At 43.0% G+C, this 22062-nt stretch overlaps 1 protein-coding gene across 2 annotated transcripts; it reads left to right on the top strand.

The window, feature by feature from the left end:
* The first annotated feature begins 258 nt into the window (after positions 1 to 258).
* LOC129817735 (uncharacterized) lies at positions 259 to 21584 on the top strand. Of its 2 annotated transcripts, XM_055873245.1 has the most exons (8): positions 263 to 391; positions 636 to 796; positions 972 to 1079; positions 1379 to 1525; positions 1908 to 2057; positions 16229 to 20015; positions 20172 to 20303; positions 20522 to 21584. In XM_055873245.1, the coding sequence occupies exons 1-6, from the start codon at positions 277 to 279 to the stop codon at positions 16517 to 16519; spliced, it is 972 nt and encodes a 323-aa protein (XP_055729220.1). In that variant the 5' UTR covers positions 263 to 276; the 3' UTR covers positions 16520 to 20015; positions 20172 to 20303; positions 20522 to 21584. The 2 variants fall into 2 exon arrangements, with proteins under 2 accessions (XP_055729221.1, XP_055729220.1); XM_055873246.1 differs by lacking the exons at positions 20172 to 20303; positions 20522 to 21584 and having other exon boundaries at positions 259 to 391; positions 1905 to 2052; positions 16229 to 16497.
* The last annotated feature ends 478 nt before the right edge of the window (positions 21585 to 22062 follow it).

The raw sequence follows: 22062 nt of genomic DNA, 5'->3' as shown, positions 1-22062 counted from the left end.
TGGTCGTTTGATCAAATATATAATCTCTAATGCCAATAATAGGGCAAAAGATCAGAATTAGGCTGCCTGTGTAAATGCGGCCTTTGACATAAACTGTATCCCATCTAGCCAATCGCATCAGATTTTTTTTTTAACTGATCTGATTGGCTAAAATACCAATTAGTGGGGGGAAAAATATTAGAATTGGGCTGCCTGTCTAAATGCAGCCTGTTGACCAGGTTGATTAGATAATTGATTACTGGTAGATGCTTGTTTGTACCTCGTGCTTTGACGCAAATGCCCCCCCCCCACACGTTCTTCACTCAACTCCTCCCAAAAATATTGCTATCGGTGGTTAGTAGCGAGCAAAGTGTTTTTGTTTACAAATTCGCCATGGCCCAAAGTATTGAAGGTAAGTTACACGTAAATGTAGGTAGCTAGGTTATGTAGTTTCTACAAACAGTTATGGCTAGATAGTGAATTTACTTAAATTTCTCACACTCTAGCTCTATGTTTGCGTTGGCTAAACTGGCTTTAGTAAGCTATTTAGCGGTGCACACTTAGTTACTCAATATTTCAGTTTCAAAATAAATACTGTAGTCACACAATTATCCAACCTTTTCACCATGTTTTGTAAACATGTTGATGGTCTGCAGGTGACAAGCGCAGATCGGGTCAGACTGGGAAAAGTCTATGCCAATGCAAGAGTCCCCATGACAACGGTAATGTGGCCATGCACGACCCTGAATGCAGCGCCATACTGGAACTAGATTCAAAAGAATCATCTGAGGAATCTTCAGAAGAAGACATTGTGAAGGCAAGGCTTTAATTTAGTTATTGCCGGTGTTCTAGCAAACTCGCTTAGTTACTTGCTCAGGAGAATGGCACAAAAGGCCGATGGTGGTGGATCTCTCATTCAAATTGCTTTGCCTTACGTAAATTTGTCTAAGATGCTACACTTGTTAATAAACCCATTGCTTTCCCCTTGCTAGTGTTCTGCAGAGCCAGAGGTTGTAGGCCCAGCCAATGCAGCCATGGAGCTGGAAAGGAGGGTTGAGGAGATGAGGAGGCGAAATGAGGCTTTGCTGAAACGGTTTAATGTAAGTCTATCAGTAGCTAGTGCAGCGCCCTGCCTGAAACTGATATCATACAAAGGTAAACACTACATTGATATGCTACTATTTTGAAAAGGTTTAGTTAAGAAATTTGAAACTGAAGACTTTCATCATATTCGGAAGCATTTATCTGAATGTTCAAAGGTGTATTTTCAGTAGAGGCTTTGTCACCTAAAAAGCGGATTGCAAATGGTCACTGAATTGGTTACCTTTACATTTTCCTCATGTCTTTGGCTGCATTAAGGCCTCAGATATAGTCACATGACATGTCTCATTCTTCATAGGAAGTTGAGGAGGACAGGAGAAGGGCTGAGCGTAGGGGGGCAGCCCTGCTGCCCAAAAGCACCAAACTGGTCAAAACCAGTTATTCAGCTCATACCACTGATGTGTCGGACCAGTGGGAGAGCCTCACCATCACCGTAATGAACCAGGTGCCAACCCAGGTGTTTCCTGTGCAGCCCACTTGAGGGAGACATTGCACTTCTCACTTGCTACTCGACTGCAAGGAAACATAAGAAAGCAGTAACCTGAGTCATGAAATTAATTGGTTTGAAATGCAAATTAATTGAAATGCATCAAATGGACTGAAAGATTCCTGAAGTTGACCTGGATTCATCCAGTTGATCGCACCCCCACCGATAAATATGGAATAACTTGTAGTTACAGTATCAACATTGCTCTTCCCATTTTATCTATTGATGGGGTGACATTGCAGGTGACATACAGTTTTCCCTCTGAAAATTAATAACGCTTTATATATATTAATTCAATGCACCATATAATATCCCCTCTCCTATGTGTCATATGGAGAAGGACTCCCGTTTGGTGGCAAGGCGGTCTAATGGAGGCAGCAGGCAGCCCAAATCACGGAGGTTGGAGGACCGCCTGGAAAAGAGATGTGGGGAGGAGAAAAACATTTTGGAGGAAAGGCAGCTGATAATCTGCACTATAGACAACGGTGAGGTAAGTGCTTTTACCAACACGGGTCAGAACTGGCCACTATGACATGGACTCTGCTGTCATTGACAAGGGTTTAAGCGTTAAAAGTGTGATTTTTGGTTTTGCTCAAGAAACATACAGGCAATAAAATATCTAAAATATTGACAGGGAAGGTCCATCCCTGCTCTCACGAGTAGGAAATGCCCCTTGAAAAAGAGGCTGTCAACTTCACATTAGTCATTAAACATCAATGTTTGTCGTTTTGAGTGTTTGTAAAGCTTAGCGGTTCTTCTAATGCGTCTCTGGAAATGTAGATGAATGCGACGTAAAAACCTTTTCATGCGGCCCTGTCTACTGAAACATGAACATGTTCATCAGCTTTCAGTGCAAAGCTCAAACTGAAGTGATTTTCACAGCACCTATCTGGTATATATGACAATAAAAAATATATATATTGACGTCATATCCCTCTTGAACCCGCATGCCATTGAGCTACATGGGTCGTGTCCCAATCCAATAGACCTAGCTTCCTTTCCTCCTTGGGAAATGTTACGCAAGAAAAGGTTTACGCCATGAACTGATTTTTCAGACTCTCGACCATGTTCTACTCATGTTTCTATAACAGCTGTCTTTGATCCCCATGGAATGCTGAGAAACCACTCGCAGGCAGAGCACAGTGCCCTGTAGGCTGCCAAGTGCAATGAAAGCAGCATGTCATCCACTAGGCCCGAACTGCATGGCACGCTATCCCATGCTAACTGGTAGGAGCTAGTGCTCTGCCATGTAGTCTACTATATGGGAAGCTACTATAGGGCCTACAGCTATATCATAGGGCCAGCAGTAGTGTACACTACTGTGGAACCCACTGTACATTGGTTGTATCCAGTGTGTAGTCCTGTTGAGAATTTGAACTTGATATTGGATTTATAGGCAGCTAGTGGTGCTCTTGGCACCTAAAATTGTATGGGGAATACTCTCCTCATCCACCGCTAATGTGATGTACCCACCTGGATGATACAATTGGAAGCCATTTTGTGGCAGAAAATGCTTCACCACACATCAGGATGGTGTTTATTAGGGCACTGTGTGGCAAATTGTTTTGCAATGGGGAAACTATTGGACAAGATCACAGTACGTCCCCGTTTTACTGTTTTGGAGCATTTTCTACCATTTTGTCCTTTTTGAGCACGGCCCAGACAAGGCCACAGAGAACATAAATGCCCCACTTTTAGACACTTGAGTAACTGGCTGTGACAGTGGAATCGGGCTGGAATGGAAGCTCAGGGATGGATGCCAATCTGACCTCTAATTATTCAACTGCAGCAGAGTTGCTATTTATTCCCCATGGGGATTGTTGTTGGACTAGTTGAATAGATCCCTGTGAAGGCATGTTACCGCCATAATGTGTTGTCGAAGGGTCGTCCTTGATTAACACAGTAGGCCTAGTGTTTGATGGTGCACTCTGTTCACTTTCTATATGATGCAATATAGGAAGGATGAATGAATCATCCTGGTGGTGATGAATTAAGGTTGTCCTGTCTTTACATTTTTGACATTGGTACACTGTGTTGTGGTTCCTGGGCTGTGGTTCCTATCTTGTCCACTTGAGTGTGCTGTTGCACACTGAGCAGGTTTCTCCACTACTTGTTTGTTTGAATTAGGCCAGGGCTATTCTACTGCCGTATTGACCCATGTTTTAGTCATATGTTAATTTACCCATGTAGCAGCTTTTTAGTGAAGTTTATTCTACTTTTCACTTGTTAAAGTGCATGATCGGAAGCAATTAAATGTCACCAATTGGACCAACAACTACCGGTAGTGCCTCTTGCGTTCTGTTGGGTGGCTGTGGAGCCCTCTCCACAAAACAAAACCCATCAGAAAGCTGCTACGTCTCATTTCTCCCCCACTGAGACTGAAGTCTCTCTCTCAGTTTCCTGAGAGATTACAATTATGCCTGATTACACCCACCGGTCAAGACATGACGCAGAATTCACTGCTGGCCATAATCTGCTGACTGATATACACTGGTATAAATGTCCGTAGACCATACATGTCACACTAGGCCTAGCAGTGTTCACTTTAATTTTATAGTGCATACCCTGTTACTATAATGGGCCTATATCATGCCAAGTTCAGAGTGTTGTCAATGAAAATCTAACAATGATTCTATGTATTGCATACTGTTGAATCCATAGGCTAAGGCTATTGTATGTGTTGTGGTCTGAGTGTTGGGTCGTTCTGAACAAGCCTCTCGGTTATACAGCCCTGTAGGTTGCTGGTGCCGTCTACCACCTTTTGATGTTTGGGCAAATCTTTGTGGGGGCCGAATCCTAACTTGAGATATGTGCGTGTAATTCCAAACCCACATGTAGGCTAAATCATGCATTGATGTCAATGGGAGATGTCTCATGTTAGGCTTGAGGCCTATGATCACAGGTTGATTGGAGGGAGGGGCCAGGCTTTGATGGACAGCAAATCATCCTGTAGCGAAGGCCAACTGTTTTCATTTGGTAGGTGCTGAGCTTTCTCATTGGTGCGTTGCTTTGCGTACTGACATCAAGCAAGGTGCAGGAGGCTGCCTTAATCGACATCCATGTCATCGGCTCCCAGGGAGCAGTTGTTGCTGGGGGTATACTGCCTTTCTCAAGGGCAGAATGGCAGATTTTTCCACTTTGTCGGCTCTGGGATTCAAAACCAGCGACCTTTCGGTTGCTGGCCCAACGCTTCTAAACGCTAGGTACCTGCCGCCTAGTCTTCCAGTCACTGCGCTAGTTAGTTAACATTGGCTCGAGAATCTACCTCGAACTTGCTGTCTTAATTAAACAGTTTTGTACCACCACCACTTAGGATGTTGTACACAAAAAAAAAAAAAAAAATTGTCAGGGGATAGGGATCTCTGTTCATGTCTTATGATAAACTTGGGCAAGTACATTTATTTGATTCCCTACTAAGTTAAATACATCTTTGAATTCTGTTTTGTCTGTATTCCTGATTCATCATTCTGCCCCCACACCCAGCCTGCAAATGGAGATGAATTATGGGCTATGACAGGGCGACCCTAGTCTCCGGAGATTGTGAATAACGGATGCTTGCATGTGCACAAACACCTTCTCTGGTGTTTCTTGGGAACAAATGACACTGATCGTCACGACAGGGGTAATCTAAGTCTTTTTAAAGGGGATAGGTGTGACACACACACAAATGGAAGCGCACGGCACCAAGTCTGCCTTTTTATTCTACAAGTTACGCAACTGGGGCGTTGTCTGCCTCTACGGACACCACACACACACACACACACACACACACACACACACACACCGTGACCCAGGAGGAAGAAGAGGGAAATTGAAAGCAGTAGTTGCTGTGGGAGCCTGGTGAGGCCTGGGAGTAAGAGTGTTAATCTGCTGACTGTCCCTAGGGCTGGGCAATATGGTATATACTGGTATGGATTCACATACTGGTATGAATGTTTGGTAAATAAATGAAAACTCCAACAAATTGGACTAATTCACTGTCAGTTTTGTTCTCGTCTGGTTGAGTATAAAACAGAGTGGAGAACCCAGTAAAAACCACTTAATTTGTCATCCTAGGGTCCATGCCCGACTCGTAAAACATATTTAGAACTTCACAAACATGAAATACTGCCATACCATCAAATGTTGTGGTATGATATTCTGGCCATATCGCCCAGCCCCAAGTGTCCCTCACGCTGGCCCCCAGCACTAATGGAAAATACCTCTCCCCCACCCAAATCTCAGGAGATGGGCAGCCCATCATGCAACAACCTTTCTCAGCATTTCTCATCTCTCTCCCTCCATGCTTTTACCTCGACGGATTCCAGATTTCTCCCTAGCCCTGCTCTCATTGGTTTTCTTTTCTCTCCCTGTGAAGTCCTCCTTTTAAACCGAAATATGACAACTTTTTAGCTGTAACAAAAGAGGAAGTGAAAGGGATTTGCTATCCAAACATCAGGGCTGCAGCGTTCACCCAGGGGGGAAATAAGTGAATGTTGTAGCTGGAGCCAAACCGATTCCTCTGTCCACATGTCAAAGGCTTGTCTGCTCTACGTTATGTTTCTATCTGAACGCCAGCTGTGTTCCCTGCCTGTTTCACATCCCCTCCACCCCTCTTTCCTTAGGGACAAGAGGGGGAAATATCTACTCTTTCCCAGCCGCTGACTCTTATCTCCCAGGGACTGAGCCCTAGACCAGTGGTTTTTAAACCTGTCCTCTGGGACCCTGAGATTTCACTTTTTTTTTTTTTGTAACCCTTAACTAGGTCACTTGATTGTCCTATTCGAGGGCTTGATTACAGTAGCTGTCAAGTTGAATCATGTGTGCTAGCTGTGGCATAGTTAAAATACGTTGAACGGCTCGGGATACCCAAGGAGAGGTTTGAATAACCCTGTCATAGACCACAGTGCTTACGGTCCCAGTTAATCATCCGTGACTAGGGTTGTGTTCATTAAGGCTAGCAAAATATAACATTTTAAAATGCTTTACAACATAAAACAAAAATAGGTATTCCTTATTTGGCAAGCCCTGGTAGTCCCGTCAGTTTTCTTCCATTTGATGCCCAATGAACACGACCCAGGCTATGTGTGGGATTTTATGGTTGGCATCAGAGGATATATTTGTCCTTGTTACCAAATTACTAACCCCTCAAATTATATTTTTCACATGCTTGGTAAACCGGTGTAGACTAATAGTGAAATGCTTACTTAGAGACCATTCTCAACAATGTAGAGAAATAATAGAAAAATAACACATGGAACACACAAATAACAAGTTATCAATACACACTGGTAACTTGACTCGGTACTGGTACCCTGTGTATGTAGCCAATGTGGAGGAGAACGAGGTAAATATGTACATTAGGGCTGTCCATGAAACATGTTTTTTTTTCTCTATGTCGACACACCCTATGTTTAAATAAAATCAACTGTATGTAGGCTACTGAGCTTGTCTGATGCTTTAAGCACTGTGATTAAAAATGAAGATGCACAAATTACTAAAGGAGCCAGAGATCAATATCGCCTAATCAGAACGGGGGAAAAACTGAACTTGAAACATTGTATCAACTGTTAACTTGGTTCGCCAGAAGCTAGTGCAAACTTGAAATATTGTATTAAAGCTCATGCAGTTTTTTTTCTCCAGTAATTGCATGTGCGCCAATAGAACGGAGGGTAGAGGCAGTTTATCCACTCGCCGACGTAGTCTGTTCAGGTAGCCCACACGACGCCTCGATAGCGCAGTCGACGCCGAGTGTCGGGAATTTGGGACTGGTCCGGGAATAATTATTTTGCCTCCGACTAATTGAAGTAAAGTCCATGTCCAAATCGAGGTTTAATAAGAAAATATACACTGCTCAAAAAAATCAAGTGAACACTTAAACAACACAATGTAACTCCAAGTCAATCACACTTCTATGAAATCAAACTGTCCAATTAGGAAGCAACACTGATTGACAATAAATTTCACATGCTGTTGTGCAAATGGAATAGACAAAAGGTGGAAATTATAGGCAATTAGCAAGACACCCACAAAAAAGGAGTGATTCTGCAGGTGGTGACCACAGACCACTTCTCAGTTCCTATGCTTCCTGGCTGATGTTTTGGTCACTTTTGAATGCTGGCGGTGCTCTCACTCTAGTGGTAGCATGAGACGGAGTCTACAACCCACACAAGTGGCTCAGGTAGTGCAGCTCATCCAGGATGGCACATCAATGCGAGCTGTGGCAAGAAGGTTTGCTGTGTCTGTCAGCGTAGTGTCCAGAGCATGGAGGCGCTACCAGGAGACAGGCCAGTACATCAGGAGACGTGGAGGAGGCCATAGGAGGGCAACAACTCAGCAGCAGGACCGCTACCTCCGCCTTTGTGCAAGGAGGTGCACTGCCAGAGCCCTGCAAAATGACCTCCAGCAGGCCACAAATGTGCATGTGTCTGCTCAAACGGTCAGAAACAGACTCCATGAGGGTGGTATGAGGGCCCGACGTCCACAGGTGGGGGTTGTGCTTACAGCCCAGCACCGTGCAGGACGTTCGGAATTTGCCAGAGAACACCAAGATTGGCAAATTCGCCACTGGCGCCCTGTGCTCTTCACAGATGAAAGCAGGTTCACACTGAGCACATGTGACAGAGTCTGGAGACGCCGTGGAGAACGTTCTGCTGCCTGCAACATCCTCCAGCATGACCGGTTTGGCGGTGGGTCAGTCATGGTGTGGGGTGGCATTTCTTTGTGGGGCCGCACAGCCCTCCATGTGCTCGCCAGAGGTAGCCTGACTGCCATTAGGTACCGAGATGAGATCCTCAGACCCCTTGTGGGACCATATGCTGACACATGCACATTTGTGGCCTGCTGGAGGTCATTTTGCAGGGCTCTGGCAGTGCACCTCCTTGCACAAAGGCGGAGGTAGCGGTCCTGCTGCTGGGTTGTTGCCCTCCTACGGCCTCCTCCACGTCTCCTGATGTACTGGCCTGTCTCCTGGTAGCGCCTCCATGCTCTGGACACTACGCTGACAGACACAGCAAACCTTTTTGCCACAGCTCGCATTGATGTGCCATCCTGGATGAACTGCACTACCTGAGCCACTTGTGTGGGTTGTAGACTCCGTCTCATGCTACCACTAGAGTGAGAGCACCGCCAGCATTCAAAAGTGACCAAAACATCAGCCAGGAAGCATAGGAACTGAGAAGTTGTCTGTGGTCACCACCTGCAGAACCACTCCTTTATTGTCTTGCTAATTGCCTATAAATTCCACCTTTTGTCTATTCCATTTGCACAACAGCATGTGAAATTTATTGACAATCAGTGTTGCTTCCTAAGTGGACAGTTTGATTTCATAGTGTGATTGACTTCGAGTTACATTGTGTTGTTTAAGTGTTCCCTTTATTTTTTTGAGCAGTGTATATCTCACTTAGCATTTTATATTCATTTAGGCTCGCAGGAGATGAATTGGCTTCAAGGCCAATTTTTAGGCCATAACTGTCTGGCTGTGTGCATTTATGGACGAGGATGCATTTCAAAAGATTTTTAGGAAATGCAAACATCGTATTAGAGAACAAATTACTTTATTAATTCATCATAATTAGCCATATCACTAAGAACCGTCCTTTTCATCATTAGACTTTGCAATGTGCGAGCTCTCCTTTTCCTCAGCGCATAACTCTGCAGAGAAGAGGGGAGATGTTAGTGAGAACTTGGACAAGGTTTTAATAAACAGTTAATAGCGATCTATACTAAATTGATAAATTACATTCTAAATCAATGCTAAATGTTGCCTAGTGTCCCTTTTTAAAATATATATATATATATATATATATATATATATATATATATATATATATATATAATACATTTAAGCATATGTTAGGGTAAGTGACCTGTGACTTCGTCGTAGGAATACTGTGCAGATTGAGGATACTCAAGGCATTCTGCTGCTTTTTGGAAATTCTCCAGCTCTGACTCCGGCAGTGTCCTGGTCTTACCTAGAAAGAAACAAAGATAAACTTGTTGGTTACATGACTTGATTGACTTCAAGGTTTCCAAAATCTTTTGGGTAAATGTTTGGTATTGTCTGGCCATTTGTAGAGTTCTCAAAAGCACACGCATACCAAAGATCTAGAAATATTGATTATGAACTCCAGCCATGGTGCTATTGAAGTCCATGATGAGACAGTCAGGACAGGTTTGAATGAAGTTTCCCGTTGAAGTCACATTACTGTCTACGTAAGAAAACAAAACACACCACTCATTTCTATTTGATAATCTGGCATAGGATGTTGAATTGAAGCAGGCCAGCCAGTCAACAATGTTTGACTTACGTGTGACGTGGATGGTGTTTGAAAATGGTATTTCAGAGAAGGTTATGTTGTCAGAGTCGTTGAAGCATTTTCCATCACTGGCAGAGGAAAGGAGATGATTGTTAAATACTTTTCTTAGATCTGTATAATGTTTCTTCACAGCCACTTTCTAATGATACATGACACAAGTCATTAGTGACAAGGCTGTGGAGGGTTACTATTGCTTACATCATGTTTCTCTCTTTGAAAAACAGTCTCTGTGTGATGTGGGAAAGATTTCAATCCAGGAGCTGTTACTCTTTCTCAGTACCGCATTGAACATCTCATGGTCCGCAAAACCCTCAATGAAGATCCAAAGATCTGTGGGGAAATTATATTGGTCTTTCATTTCCTTTTAATACTTTATTGTTTGTTCTATTTGTCTGTGGAGCATTGTGCCTGAGGGCCGACGCTGTATTCTGCCTATCAGCAAAAAAGTTGACGTCAAATGGGGCGGGGGGGAATATATATTTTTTTTATATACCTACCTCAGCATGGCTTAGCCCCACTCCATAAGTTATGTACTTACTGTATGTTGGTCTGCTGGTGAGTGTAACCCTACACAACAGTATCCCACAGTCAGCAGAGCAAGGAGAGGGAGTATATAAAGAACACACATCGTGTAGATCACAGTAAACTGAGCCTTCAGAGACGTAATGGTCTTACCAAGACGGAAGCCTTGATTGGAAAATAAAACACCTGAAATCTTCCATTTTTTATAGAGATGTGTTTCGAGAGTTTCCCCCTAAATGAAACACTGAAGTTACACAACTTGGCGCTTAAATAAATAACTTGCATAAGTAAATATGATAAAACCGTAATGAGGGGAGGCGCGACTTCCTCACATTACCCAAACTAGCTTGTTCATTGATCCCAATTTACATGTGGTTTAACTTTAAGGCGCAGGGAAATTCCAAAAGTACCCTAGTAAATTATTTAAAGGTCCAATGAAGACATTTTTTATCTCAACATCAAATCATTTCTGGGTAATTAATTACCTTACTGTGATTTTGGCAGTTGATTGTGCCCTGTGCAATGTTGTCCCACTCTTCAATGGCTGTGCGAAGTTGCTTCATATTGGCGGGAACTGGAACATGCTGTCGTACATGTCGATGAAGAGCATCCCAAACAAAGAATTGGGACATTTTCAGCTTCCAGGAATTGTCTACAGATCCTTGCGACATGGGGCTGTGCATTATCATGCTGAAACATTAGATGATGGCGGCGGATGAATGACACAGCAATGGGCCTCAGGATCTTGTAACGGTATCTCTGTGCATTTTGTATTGCCATCGCTAAAATGCAATTGTGCTCGTTGTCTGTATGCCTGCCATAACCCCACCGCCACCATGGGGCTCTTCACAGCGCTGTCGTTGGTCCGGTACAGTTGAAACCGGGATTCATCCGTGAAGCGCACTTCTCCAGCATGCCAGTCGCCATAGGTAAGCATTTGCCCACTGAAGTCGGTTACGACGCCAAACTGCAGTCAGGTCAAGACCCCGGTGAGGACAACAAGCACGCAGATGAGCTTCCCTGACACGGTTTCTGACAGTTTGTGCAGAAATTCTTCAGTTGTGCAAACCCACAGTTTCGTCAGCTGTCCGGGTGGCTGGTCTCAGACGATCCCGGATGTGGAGGTCCTGGACTGGTGTGGTTGAGGCCGGTTGGACATACTGCCAAATTCTCTAAAATGACTTAAGAGGTGGCTTATGGTAGAGAAATTAACAGGACAATTTCTGGCAACAACTCTGAACATTCCTGCAGTCAGCATGCCAATTGCACACTCCCTCAATTTGAGACATTTGTGGCATTGTGTTGACGCAACAGCATATTTTGTAGTGACCTTTTATTGTCCCCCAACACAAGGTGCACCTGTGTAATCATGTTGTTAATCAGCTTCTTGACATGCCACACTTGTCAGCTGGATGGATGGATTACCTTGGCAAATGAGAAATGTTCACTAACAGAGATGTAAACAAATGTGTGCATATGGAACATTTCTGGGATCTTATATTTCAGCTCATGAAACATGGGACCAACACTTTACATGTTGAGTTTTTTTTTATATTTTTGTTCAGTATAATTTACTGCCTGGTGACTAGACAGGCCAAAACTCCATCCTACCAAAACGGGCAGAAAATCAAACCTCTCTTACACTAAAAGGGCATTATCATTTTCACAGTATTATTCCAAACTCATAGTGTGGAAATATACACTGAGTGTTACAAAAAATTAGGAACACCTTCCTAATGTTGATTTGCACCCCTGGTTTTCCCTCGGAACAGACTCAATTCATTGTGGCATAGAATCTACACGGTGTCAAGTGTTCCACAGGGCTGGCCCATGTTGACTCCAATGCCTTGCGTGGTTCACTAATTACTTCTCAGAGTTCAGTGTCAAATCGGAGGGCATGTTGTCCGGACCTCTGGCAGTCTCTGGGTGCCACAGGGTTCAATTCTCAGGCCGACTCTTCTCTGTATATATCAATGATGTCGCTCTTTCTGCATGTGATTCTTTAATCCACCTCTACGCAGACGACACCGTTCTGTATACATCTGGCCCTTTGGACACTGTGCTAACACCTCCAAACGAGCTTCAACGCCATACAACATTCCTTCTGTGGCCTCCAACTGCTATTAAATGCTAGTAAAATTAAGTGCATGCTCTTCAATCGCTGCCCGCACCTGCCCGCCCACCTAGCACCACTACTCTGGACGGTTCTGACTTAGAATATGTGGACAACTATAAATACCAAGGTGTCTGGCTAGACTGTAAACTCTCCTTCCAGATTCATATTAAGCATCTCCAAAATGAAATCTAGAATTGGCTTGCTATTTTGCAAAAAAACCTGCTTCACTCATGCTTCCAAACATACCCTCGTAAAACTGACTATCCTGCCGATCCTTGACTTCGGCGATGTCATTTACAAAATAACCTCCAACACTCCACTCAGCAAATTGGATGCAGTCTATTACCCTGCCATCCGTTTTGTCACCAAAGCCCATATACTACCCACCATTGCTAACTGGATGCTCTCGTCCTCGCTATATATTCGCTGCCAAACCCACTGGCTCCAGGTCATCTATATGTCTATCCTAGGTAAAGCTCCGCCTGATTTCAGCTCACTGGTCACCATAGCAACACCCACCCATAGCACGTGCTCCATCAGGTATATTTCACTGGTCAACCCCAAAGCCAACACCTCCTTTGGCTGCCTTTAATGACTGGAAAGAATTACAAAAATCACTGAAGTTGGAGACTTATCTCCCTCATGAACTTCAAGCATTGGCTGTCAGAGCAGCTCACTGATCGCTGCAGCTGTACACAGCCCATCTGTAAATAGCCCATCCAACAAACTACCTACGTCATCCCCATTATTATTTTTTTCTTGCTCTTTTGTACACCAGTATTTCTACTTGCACATCTCACTCCAGTGTTAATTGCTGAAATTAATAACTCCGCCAATATGGCCTATTTATTGCCTGTCCTGCTTACTTCGTTTGCACACACTGTATACAGATTTTCTATTGTGTTATTGACTGTACATTTGTTAATCCCATGTGTAACTCTGTTTTTTGTTGCACAGCTTTGCTTTAGCTTGGCCAGGTCGCAGTTGTAAATGAGAACTTGTTCTCAACTGGCCTATCTGGTTAAATAAAGGTAAAATAAATGCTTCCCACAGTTGTCAATTTGGCTGGATGTCCTTTTGTGTGGTGGACCATTCTTGATACACTCGGGAAACTGAGTGTGGAAAAATCCAGCAGCATTGCAGTTCTTGACACAAACCGGTGCACCTGGCACCTACTACCATACCCTGTTCAAAAGGCACGGCACACAGTCCATGCCTCAAGGCATTTTCACGCTCCCTTTGTGTCACAAGAATGGACATTCAGCCAACTTGACACAACTGTGGGAAGCTTTGGAGTCAACATGGGCCAGCATCCCTGTGGAATGCTTTCGAAAACGTTGTACACTCCATGCCTCGACGAATTGAGGCTGTTCATAGAGCAAAAGCGGGTGCAACTCAATATTACGGTGTTCCTAATGTTTTGTACACAGTATATGAAAACTGTACATGTGCAGATGTTTGAGCGACATCAGCAAAACTACAAACGTGTGTTGTACTACTGATCAGCAACGGCAGTGGTGTACACAGAGCTAACAATCATATGCATGTCATTCTCTTCTGGCTCAAAGTGGAGGAGGGATTGACTTCATCACTTCTTGCATTTGTGAGCGGTATTGACATGTTGAATGCACCAAGCTGACGGTTTTGAACTACTGGTAAACAGCTCGGACACCCATGCATGCATACCCCCACAAGACATGCCACGAGGTCTCTTCAGTCCCCAAGGCCAGAAGACTATGGGGAGGTGCACAGTACTACATGGAGCCATGACTACATGGAACTCTATTCCACCACATCAAGTAACTCATGCCAACAGTACAATGTAGATAAACAAAAGTACACCTTATGGAACAGCGGGACTGTGAAGCAACACAGACACATGCATGAAAATGCACCATACACACATGTAGACATGGATTTTGTGTTAAAGATATGTGGTAGTAGAGGCCTGAGGGCACACACTTAATATGTTGTGTAATCTGTGAATGTATTGTAATGTTTTTTAACATGTATAACTGCCTTTAATTTTGCTGGACCCCAGGAAGAGTAGCTGCTGACTACAAACTCCCAGGTGCTGTTCTCTACTGTGAGCAAGCTTCTCCAACCTACCTCAGCCTCCTCAGAACGGTGCCATCAATACCTGTCCTTCTTCCAAATTGTAATATTGGAAACCACAACATCCTGTTCTCTCCAGCCCCTGTAGGTGATCTACCCAGTTCCTCCGATCCCTGAGTCAAGGTTCTCCTTCAATTACTGCAGCTGATGTAACAAGCCGGTTAGGACAATGAGGCTCACCACTTGCTCACTAGACCCTATCCCCACTTCCCTGACCTGCTCTGGTGCCTTCACAGAAATCTGTATGTGTACCCCCTCAGCTCAAACACGCCACAGTCACACCAGTAGTTAAACTGTCCAGTGAAATCATTTTTTGCTCTTACCCAAATAGTTGTTGACTTGTCCTTTTACTTATAGTTGTGGCCAAAGCATACAGTGCATTCGGAAAGTATTCAGAACCCTTCCCTTTTTTCCACATTTTGTTACGTTACAGCCTTATTCTAAAATGGATTAAATAAATAAAAATCCTCAGCAATCTACACACACACCCCATAATGACAAAGTGAAAACAGTTTTTTTTAAATTATATAAAAAACACGGTAACACTCAATTAAAAAAATAAATAATTGTATGCTTTTAAATTTGCTTGGAACATGACATCATCCTCTTTGGCTTACACAGGCCTGTAGGTGATTTGTCCAGTAGCTTTCATTTATTAAATTTTTTCCCACTTAAATTCTCAGGTGGGGAGAAGGAGCCATGGGCTCAGGAGTGCACACACGCTATCTAGCAAGCCAATCAATCCACAGCTGGTGTTTAGTTGTATAGGCTTTGTCCTTTTTGCTATCTCGCGAGTCACTACTTTTTCAAATTGTTGTTTGTAAGAGTTGGTCTTCTGGCTGTTTTTAGAAGCAGTTGGCTAGCATGCTAATATTAGCTAACTTGGCTAGCTGGCTAGCCAACAAGAAAGCAAGTCAAAGCAGAATCTTCACTAGTCTTTCAATTGCCTTCAATTTTAAATCTTGTGGTTTGTACCTAAAAGTTGAATGTCAAGAGGAAACCTAGTTAGTTGTTTTTGACTGATATACAGTCAGGTCCATAATTGTTGGCATTCTTGACAAAGATGAGCTAAAAAAAAATTGTGTATAATGTAAATGCTGAGATGTATATTTTAGACCAATACAATTGGTCAGATTTTGTTGAACAAGTAATAAGATGGGGGTCAAAATGATTGGCACCCCTGTTTTCAATTCTCTAGCACCCTCCCCTTGTGAGGATAATGACTGAGCCTTTTTCTAAAATGTTTTGAGATTGCAGAACACGTTGGGAAGGGATCTTAGATCATTCCTCCACATAGATGCTTTCCAGGTCCTTGATATCCTTTGTCTGCGCTTATGGAATTCCTCAATTCAACCACAGGTTTTCAATGGGGTTCAAGTCCGCAGACTTAGACATATTTTTTGGTGTTGTTTTGCTGGTAGAGCCACTTGCGGCCAAGTGTCAGCTTCCTGGCAGAGGCAACCTGGGCTTTGGCTAAACTGGCACTTGGTAAAGTTCATGATGCCGTTGACCTTAACAAGGGCCACAAGACCATTGGAAGCAAAATAGCAGCGTAACATCAGAGTTCCTCAATTGGCTGCTATTTCTAAGTAATCTCTCTTTATCTCACAGGATGCAGGAGACTACTGCACAGACCACAGTGGCAGCACATCGGACGTAGAGAGGCGAGAGTACCTACGCTGGAAGAAGAGACGCAACCGCTCGATTGTGGAACTGCTCGGCCAACACCAGGACGATCTGGTAGAACACCTACAGAGCAGCAAGGATCAGATGGAACTGCTCGACCAGGATGACATGGCAGTACACCTCCAGAGCAGCAGGGAGCAGATGGAACTGCTCGACCAGGACGACCTGGCAGTACACCTCCAGAGCAGCAGGGAGCAGCGTAAGAAGGCCCGTTAGCTGGACAATGACATAATTCAAATTTTCTTGTTCAGTCAACCACTGTTAGTATTTGTGCATGTTTATTGGTGTATTGCACTTTATTTCTTGATATTTTCACTGTGAATGTTAAATTTTTCTGTACTTTATAAACAACCTGTAAAATGAGCAACCACAAGCTCTTATCTCACACTTTCTCTGACAGAGATAAAGTAGAGGGAGAATACAGTTAACACTCAATGTACTTGACTTCTCTCATCTCTTATTCTAGCATGATGCCCAGTGGAGATGGACCGCCATGGTCCTTGATTAAAAGTTTTGTCTTTTACTTTGGGTTTTATATCCAAACCGTAACTTAGTTTGTACATTGATATGGTTCTGTTTGTGTAATGACGTGTTCCCTGAATTCCCCTGTTCTAAAGGTTACTTTTGTCTGTGTAGCTGATGTCCAATTTGATACAAGGTGGAGACTTCCTGAATTTGTTCCAATATAAACTTTTTTTGTTCTGGTTGCTTCCATTTTGGTTCTTAAACAGTTTACAAAAAGAATACTCACCTGGAGAACAACTACTGAAGTTTACCGACTGTCATGTTAGGTACAATATATACCAGTGACCCATTTTTGATTGAAACCTCCTCTTAAGGGAAAATTTAATTGGTATAGAGGAAGCAATTAAGTGGTCCTCATTACGAGAGAGTGGCTGTTCCGATGTCGTTTGACCAGATCAACGGGGCCTGCGTCACTAGATACGTTTGACACAAATCCCAAGTCATGGTATCTATATTAGCATTTTTCACCCATCCCCAGGGAAACAACCAAAGCATGGATTTATCTTTTACCTTGTCCATAGACTGCTTACAGGGTAATGAAACTAAGTTATTTGGGAGAACTATACCATTAGTGGATCTGAGTGGATAGGTACTGTAGACATTTGTCAGATACTGTAATGACAAGTTGATTTTATATCAAATTTATTTATATAGCCCTTACATCAGCTGATATCTCAAAGTGCAGTACAGAAACCCAGCCTAAAAGCCCAAACAGCAAGCAATGCAGGTGTAGAAGCACGGTGGCTAAGAAAAACTCCCTAGAAAGGCCAAAACTTAGGAAGAAACCTGGAGAGGAACCAGGCTATGAGGGGTGGCCAGTCCTCTTCTGGCTGTACCGGGTGGAGATTATAACAGAACATGGCCATCTCTGGTTAATGTTTCTCAATTTAAACCCCAAACTACCTTGAACATTGACCCTCGTAGCGAGTGGGGGATTTTTTGCGTTGTCAGTTTGTCCTCTTGGCCGACCGTCTCTGCCAGCTCTGCACCAAGACATTTCACATATGGAAATACAGTATATTGCAACCTAATAAGCACACTCCAATTGGGATGTGCATAATACAGTTTAGAATAGCCTTCATAGGCTATTCACAACTTTCCCAAGTCACGGCATGCATCCGGAGTAGTTATTAAACCAACAGATTATGACGTGCAATTAAATGGTGGGAGGAAGCAAATTAATTCCCAGAAGAGCTTGTTCTCAGACAATACAGTGTGGATGGTTTGGCGGGGGAGTATTTTTACTATGGGGTTGGAATGCCTCGCCATATTAGGGAGTTGTAAAGATGACAAATCCCTGTGTTAAATCTTCAACCAAAATCCTGTTGAAAGGAGACTACAACATGACTGACTAAAGTGTTGGTATGTTTTATATCAAGGTCAAATGTCTCTTTAAATCACAATTCCATGTGTTTTATGACAGGTCATTGTCTGGCTTTTAATAACTTCATGGTATACTTCATGAGGTGTGAAGTCACTTAACAACATGACGAGACTTTGTCTGTTGGCACAATAGAATAAGCCTGCCTCTGAATTGTTTTGGCCAACGTTGACCTTTGGGGCTTCATTGAGTTGTTTTGGCTATTGTTTACCCACTAGGTTTAGAATAGGCCCAAACATCTTAACAAATATACATCAAACAACTCTACGTGGCTTCTCTGGGTTAGTCTTCATGACACAAGTGTGAGTAAATTGTTCACGTCTGTAGAAATTGGCATCAATCACTGAACCGTGCTCTGTGTTGTCCCAGTCTCACATGGTATGTAGTACACTGATTGAAAGTATGGTCCCTATAGCCACACGTCATCCTTTTTTAATCCTTTACTGTGGTTCAGTGTTCCCTAGTGGCATGCAGGGACTTAAGACCTTGGCTGGTGGTGGTGGATGTCCTCTGCAGGTGTGTGCTTGTGTGTATTGTGTTCGCGGGCAACGTTGGGATTTTGATGCCTATAAGTCATTTAGTTTTCACTTCGACACCTGCAGAGATTAGGGCCCTGAAGAGGACAAATGCCTCTGCTGCTAACGCTGTCCACTCTCTATATTATCAGGCTTACATAAAACCCACCCAATGATTAAAAAGTGATTGCAAAGACCTAGGTGTCCTGATCCTCTTTGCCTCAGTCAACCTACTCTGAATCCATGTATGTATTGGCATCTTTTCACTTGCTGTGCAGACGAAACCATTGCTAGTGGGGCACGATGCTCTTAGGGACTCATGACGTTGTTCCGGTTGCTTCTCTCCTAGTTGTGTACTGTATGCTGTTAGAATCTATGCTAACAGCATGTCTATAAACATGGTATCGCTAATGGATTAGGGTTAAATGGGAGAACAGTGGCAAGTGTTACTGAGTGGACCGTCCTGGCTAAGTAAATGTAGTAAGAAGTGGTAGTTGCATCACTTGGTGTCCACTCCAAGGAGATAGTAGGAGTTGGAAGAGACTGGGCGCCATGGCAATTTTCATTTAGTGTCTTTGACTGGTCAGTCCCTGAGTAAACATTCTTAAACCTTGGAAGAGTCATGCAAGGATGAGGAACCTATTTTTATTATCTGAGAATGTTTTACATCTTATCTGGTTCATAGTCGCCTATCTAATCTACAATCGGTCAGATAAAACCATCAATTATTACTTGAGAAGGGACAAACACTTTTTTTCCTGTGGTTAACTTCCTCCTCGTAATATGGTTACATATTTCTAATGACCAGTGAGGAGTCCGATGGCTGCTCAGGGGTTGGGGACACAGGCCAAGAACACTCACTTATATCCTTACTAATATCTGCATAGGGTTAAATCAGATGCCATGTTGATGAGAAACATCTAGTTGATTATTAATTTTTTGGTTCTGAAGAAGAATTATTATTTTGGCATACTCCTATTCCCATGGAACCCGATGTTATTGTTTTACCAGGCATGTGTATAAATAGCCAACAGGAATGACTAGTTACAAACACCTTCATTTGTTGCTTTATTAAGAGATGGAGTCTGTCTGTGTTCTGCTGCTGTTGCTGTGCTGCTGCAGTCTGTCTGGTGCGCAAGTTGTGAGCAGTAGTGAGGGAAACGTCGCAAGCGAAAGCTCTCCACACGTTGACGACAAAGTAGGAAACTACTGGATGAATGAGCCTCAGGTGAAGTGGCAGGCACCACCGGCTCCCAATCGGACATCTACACTTAGTGTCAAAATGGAAAGAGTGAGTAACTAAGCACGATATGATGGTGTTCTTGCTACATGTTGTAATATTGTGAATTGCCCCAATGGCCTGTACTTCTAAAGCCAAAGTTAATTTCAATCAGTTTTGGTGTTTGTGTGTGTGTTCTTTAAATAATTTACACTTGTTTATTCACAGAGAGACCTAAGGTGGCGTTCTCAGCATCACTCTTCCCATCATCTCAACACAAAGGGCCCTTTAAAATTGACACCACCCTGATATTCACAAATGTTATCACAAACATTGGCAAAGCGTACAACTCTGGAACAGGTAGTTTATTTTACAGCATAATTACTGTTTCTAATTTCATTTATTTGAAATTGTAATATGAGCTCAGAGGGCTTTGATTGTCAGTGACTTTTATATACCTCCGGACATCAAACATGCAAGTCATATATAAATTGAACCAAAAGGAATTCATGTTTATCACGAGTATGATGTTGAAATGAATGCATCTATTGCATGCATCTCCTCTGTCTGCACTGCAGGTGTCTTTGCTGCACCGGTGAGAGGGGTCTACTACTTCACGTTCACTTGCAGTTCTGGGACTACAGGAAAAGTGAATGCGGCCCTGTTGAAGAATGGCCAAAATATGGCTGCAATGATTGAAAATAGTAATACTGACAGCATGGGGTCAAATAGTGTAATACTGCAGTTAGATGAAGGTGATCATGTTATCATTATCCTCTGGAGGGACAACAGCATCTATGACAATGGATACAGGAGCACATTCACTGGTGTTCTGCTCTTTCCAATGTGAGGAGAGCATACCATTTGCTTTTTGTAACTATAATGATTGTAAAGTTTTGTAGGAATGTATGTACAATAATCAAACACTGATGTTCGTCATCCTTCAGGAAATACTACAGGTGCATTTCTCCAACGTTTATGCAAACAGGATTCTAAAGGTTTTACAAATGTATGATTTATAAAGATTCTTAATCACCAATAGAGTAAACCTGGTTTATCAGATGTCGCAGATGCATAGGAATCCCCCCACTAAGATATCCAGCACTAACTACAGTGAGCCTGAGAACACTGTACTAGAGCATATGTGTAAGGACCGACGCCAGAGATGAGAAGCAGGTACGGGGAGTCAACATTTCATCAGGAACAAACAGGTAACAGGACAGGAACAGCGTCAGCACACGGGTAAACAAGGACATATGACAATCAATGCAGAAGCAGGGAACAGAGTTGGGAACCAGACAGATATAGGGAAGGTAATGACAGAGGTAATTGAGTCTAGGTGAGTCCAATAATCGCTGATGCGTGTGACGGGGGGAAGGCAGGTGTGCGTAATGATGATGGCAGAAGTGCTGGGGAGCCTGGTGCCCTCGAGCGCCAGGGGGGAAGAGCGGGAGCAGAAGTGACAATATGTTTAGTTTAAATGGATTTTTTTCACTTCTTATGTTACCAAGGAGCCTCAGAAACTGTATGTACCATACATACTGCAGTCTCACAGAAAACAGTTTTGTTAACATAACCTAATTTTATAAAATCCTTTTTGTTCTGTTCTGGAAAATAAAACAAATATAAGGATCCAACCTACCCATGTCTCAAGAATGTTGTTTTATTTGTTTAAACATTGATGATAGAGAAACAAGTGTATTTCTTGTTATCATCCATATCTGCTATTTCACTGTTATGTCAGTTGGCCATACGGGTATTATGTTTAGATATTTTCTTCCTTTACTACTATAGATAAAACATAGACATACATTTTATAGAAATATTGTGGAATGCTCCTTTAATCAAAATATTATTTTGTCTTTGCTGTTCTATTACAGTACAAAGCGAAGGGTCGGTTTGATGTCATTTGTTGACACACAGAGTTGAGTGAACTTTGCTGATACCAGGGTTGCAAAATTCTGGGAATTAGACAAATTCCCCGGTGGTCCAGAAATCCCGGTTGGAGGAGTCCCGGATTTCCTGCTTTTCCCTCCTGATTCCAGGAATCTTCCAGCCAGGATTTCTGCAACAGCTGGGGATTTTTGAAAAGTTCCCAGAATTTTGCAACCTGGTTACA

The sequence above is a fragment of the Salvelinus fontinalis genome, chromosome 20, assembly GCF_029448725.1.
Source record: "Salvelinus fontinalis isolate EN_2023a chromosome 20, ASM2944872v1, whole genome shotgun sequence".
NCBI classification, from domain to species: domain Eukaryota; kingdom Metazoa; phylum Chordata; class Actinopteri; order Salmoniformes; family Salmonidae; genus Salvelinus; species Salvelinus fontinalis.
This window is presented reverse-complemented; position numbering and strand designations above follow the sequence as displayed.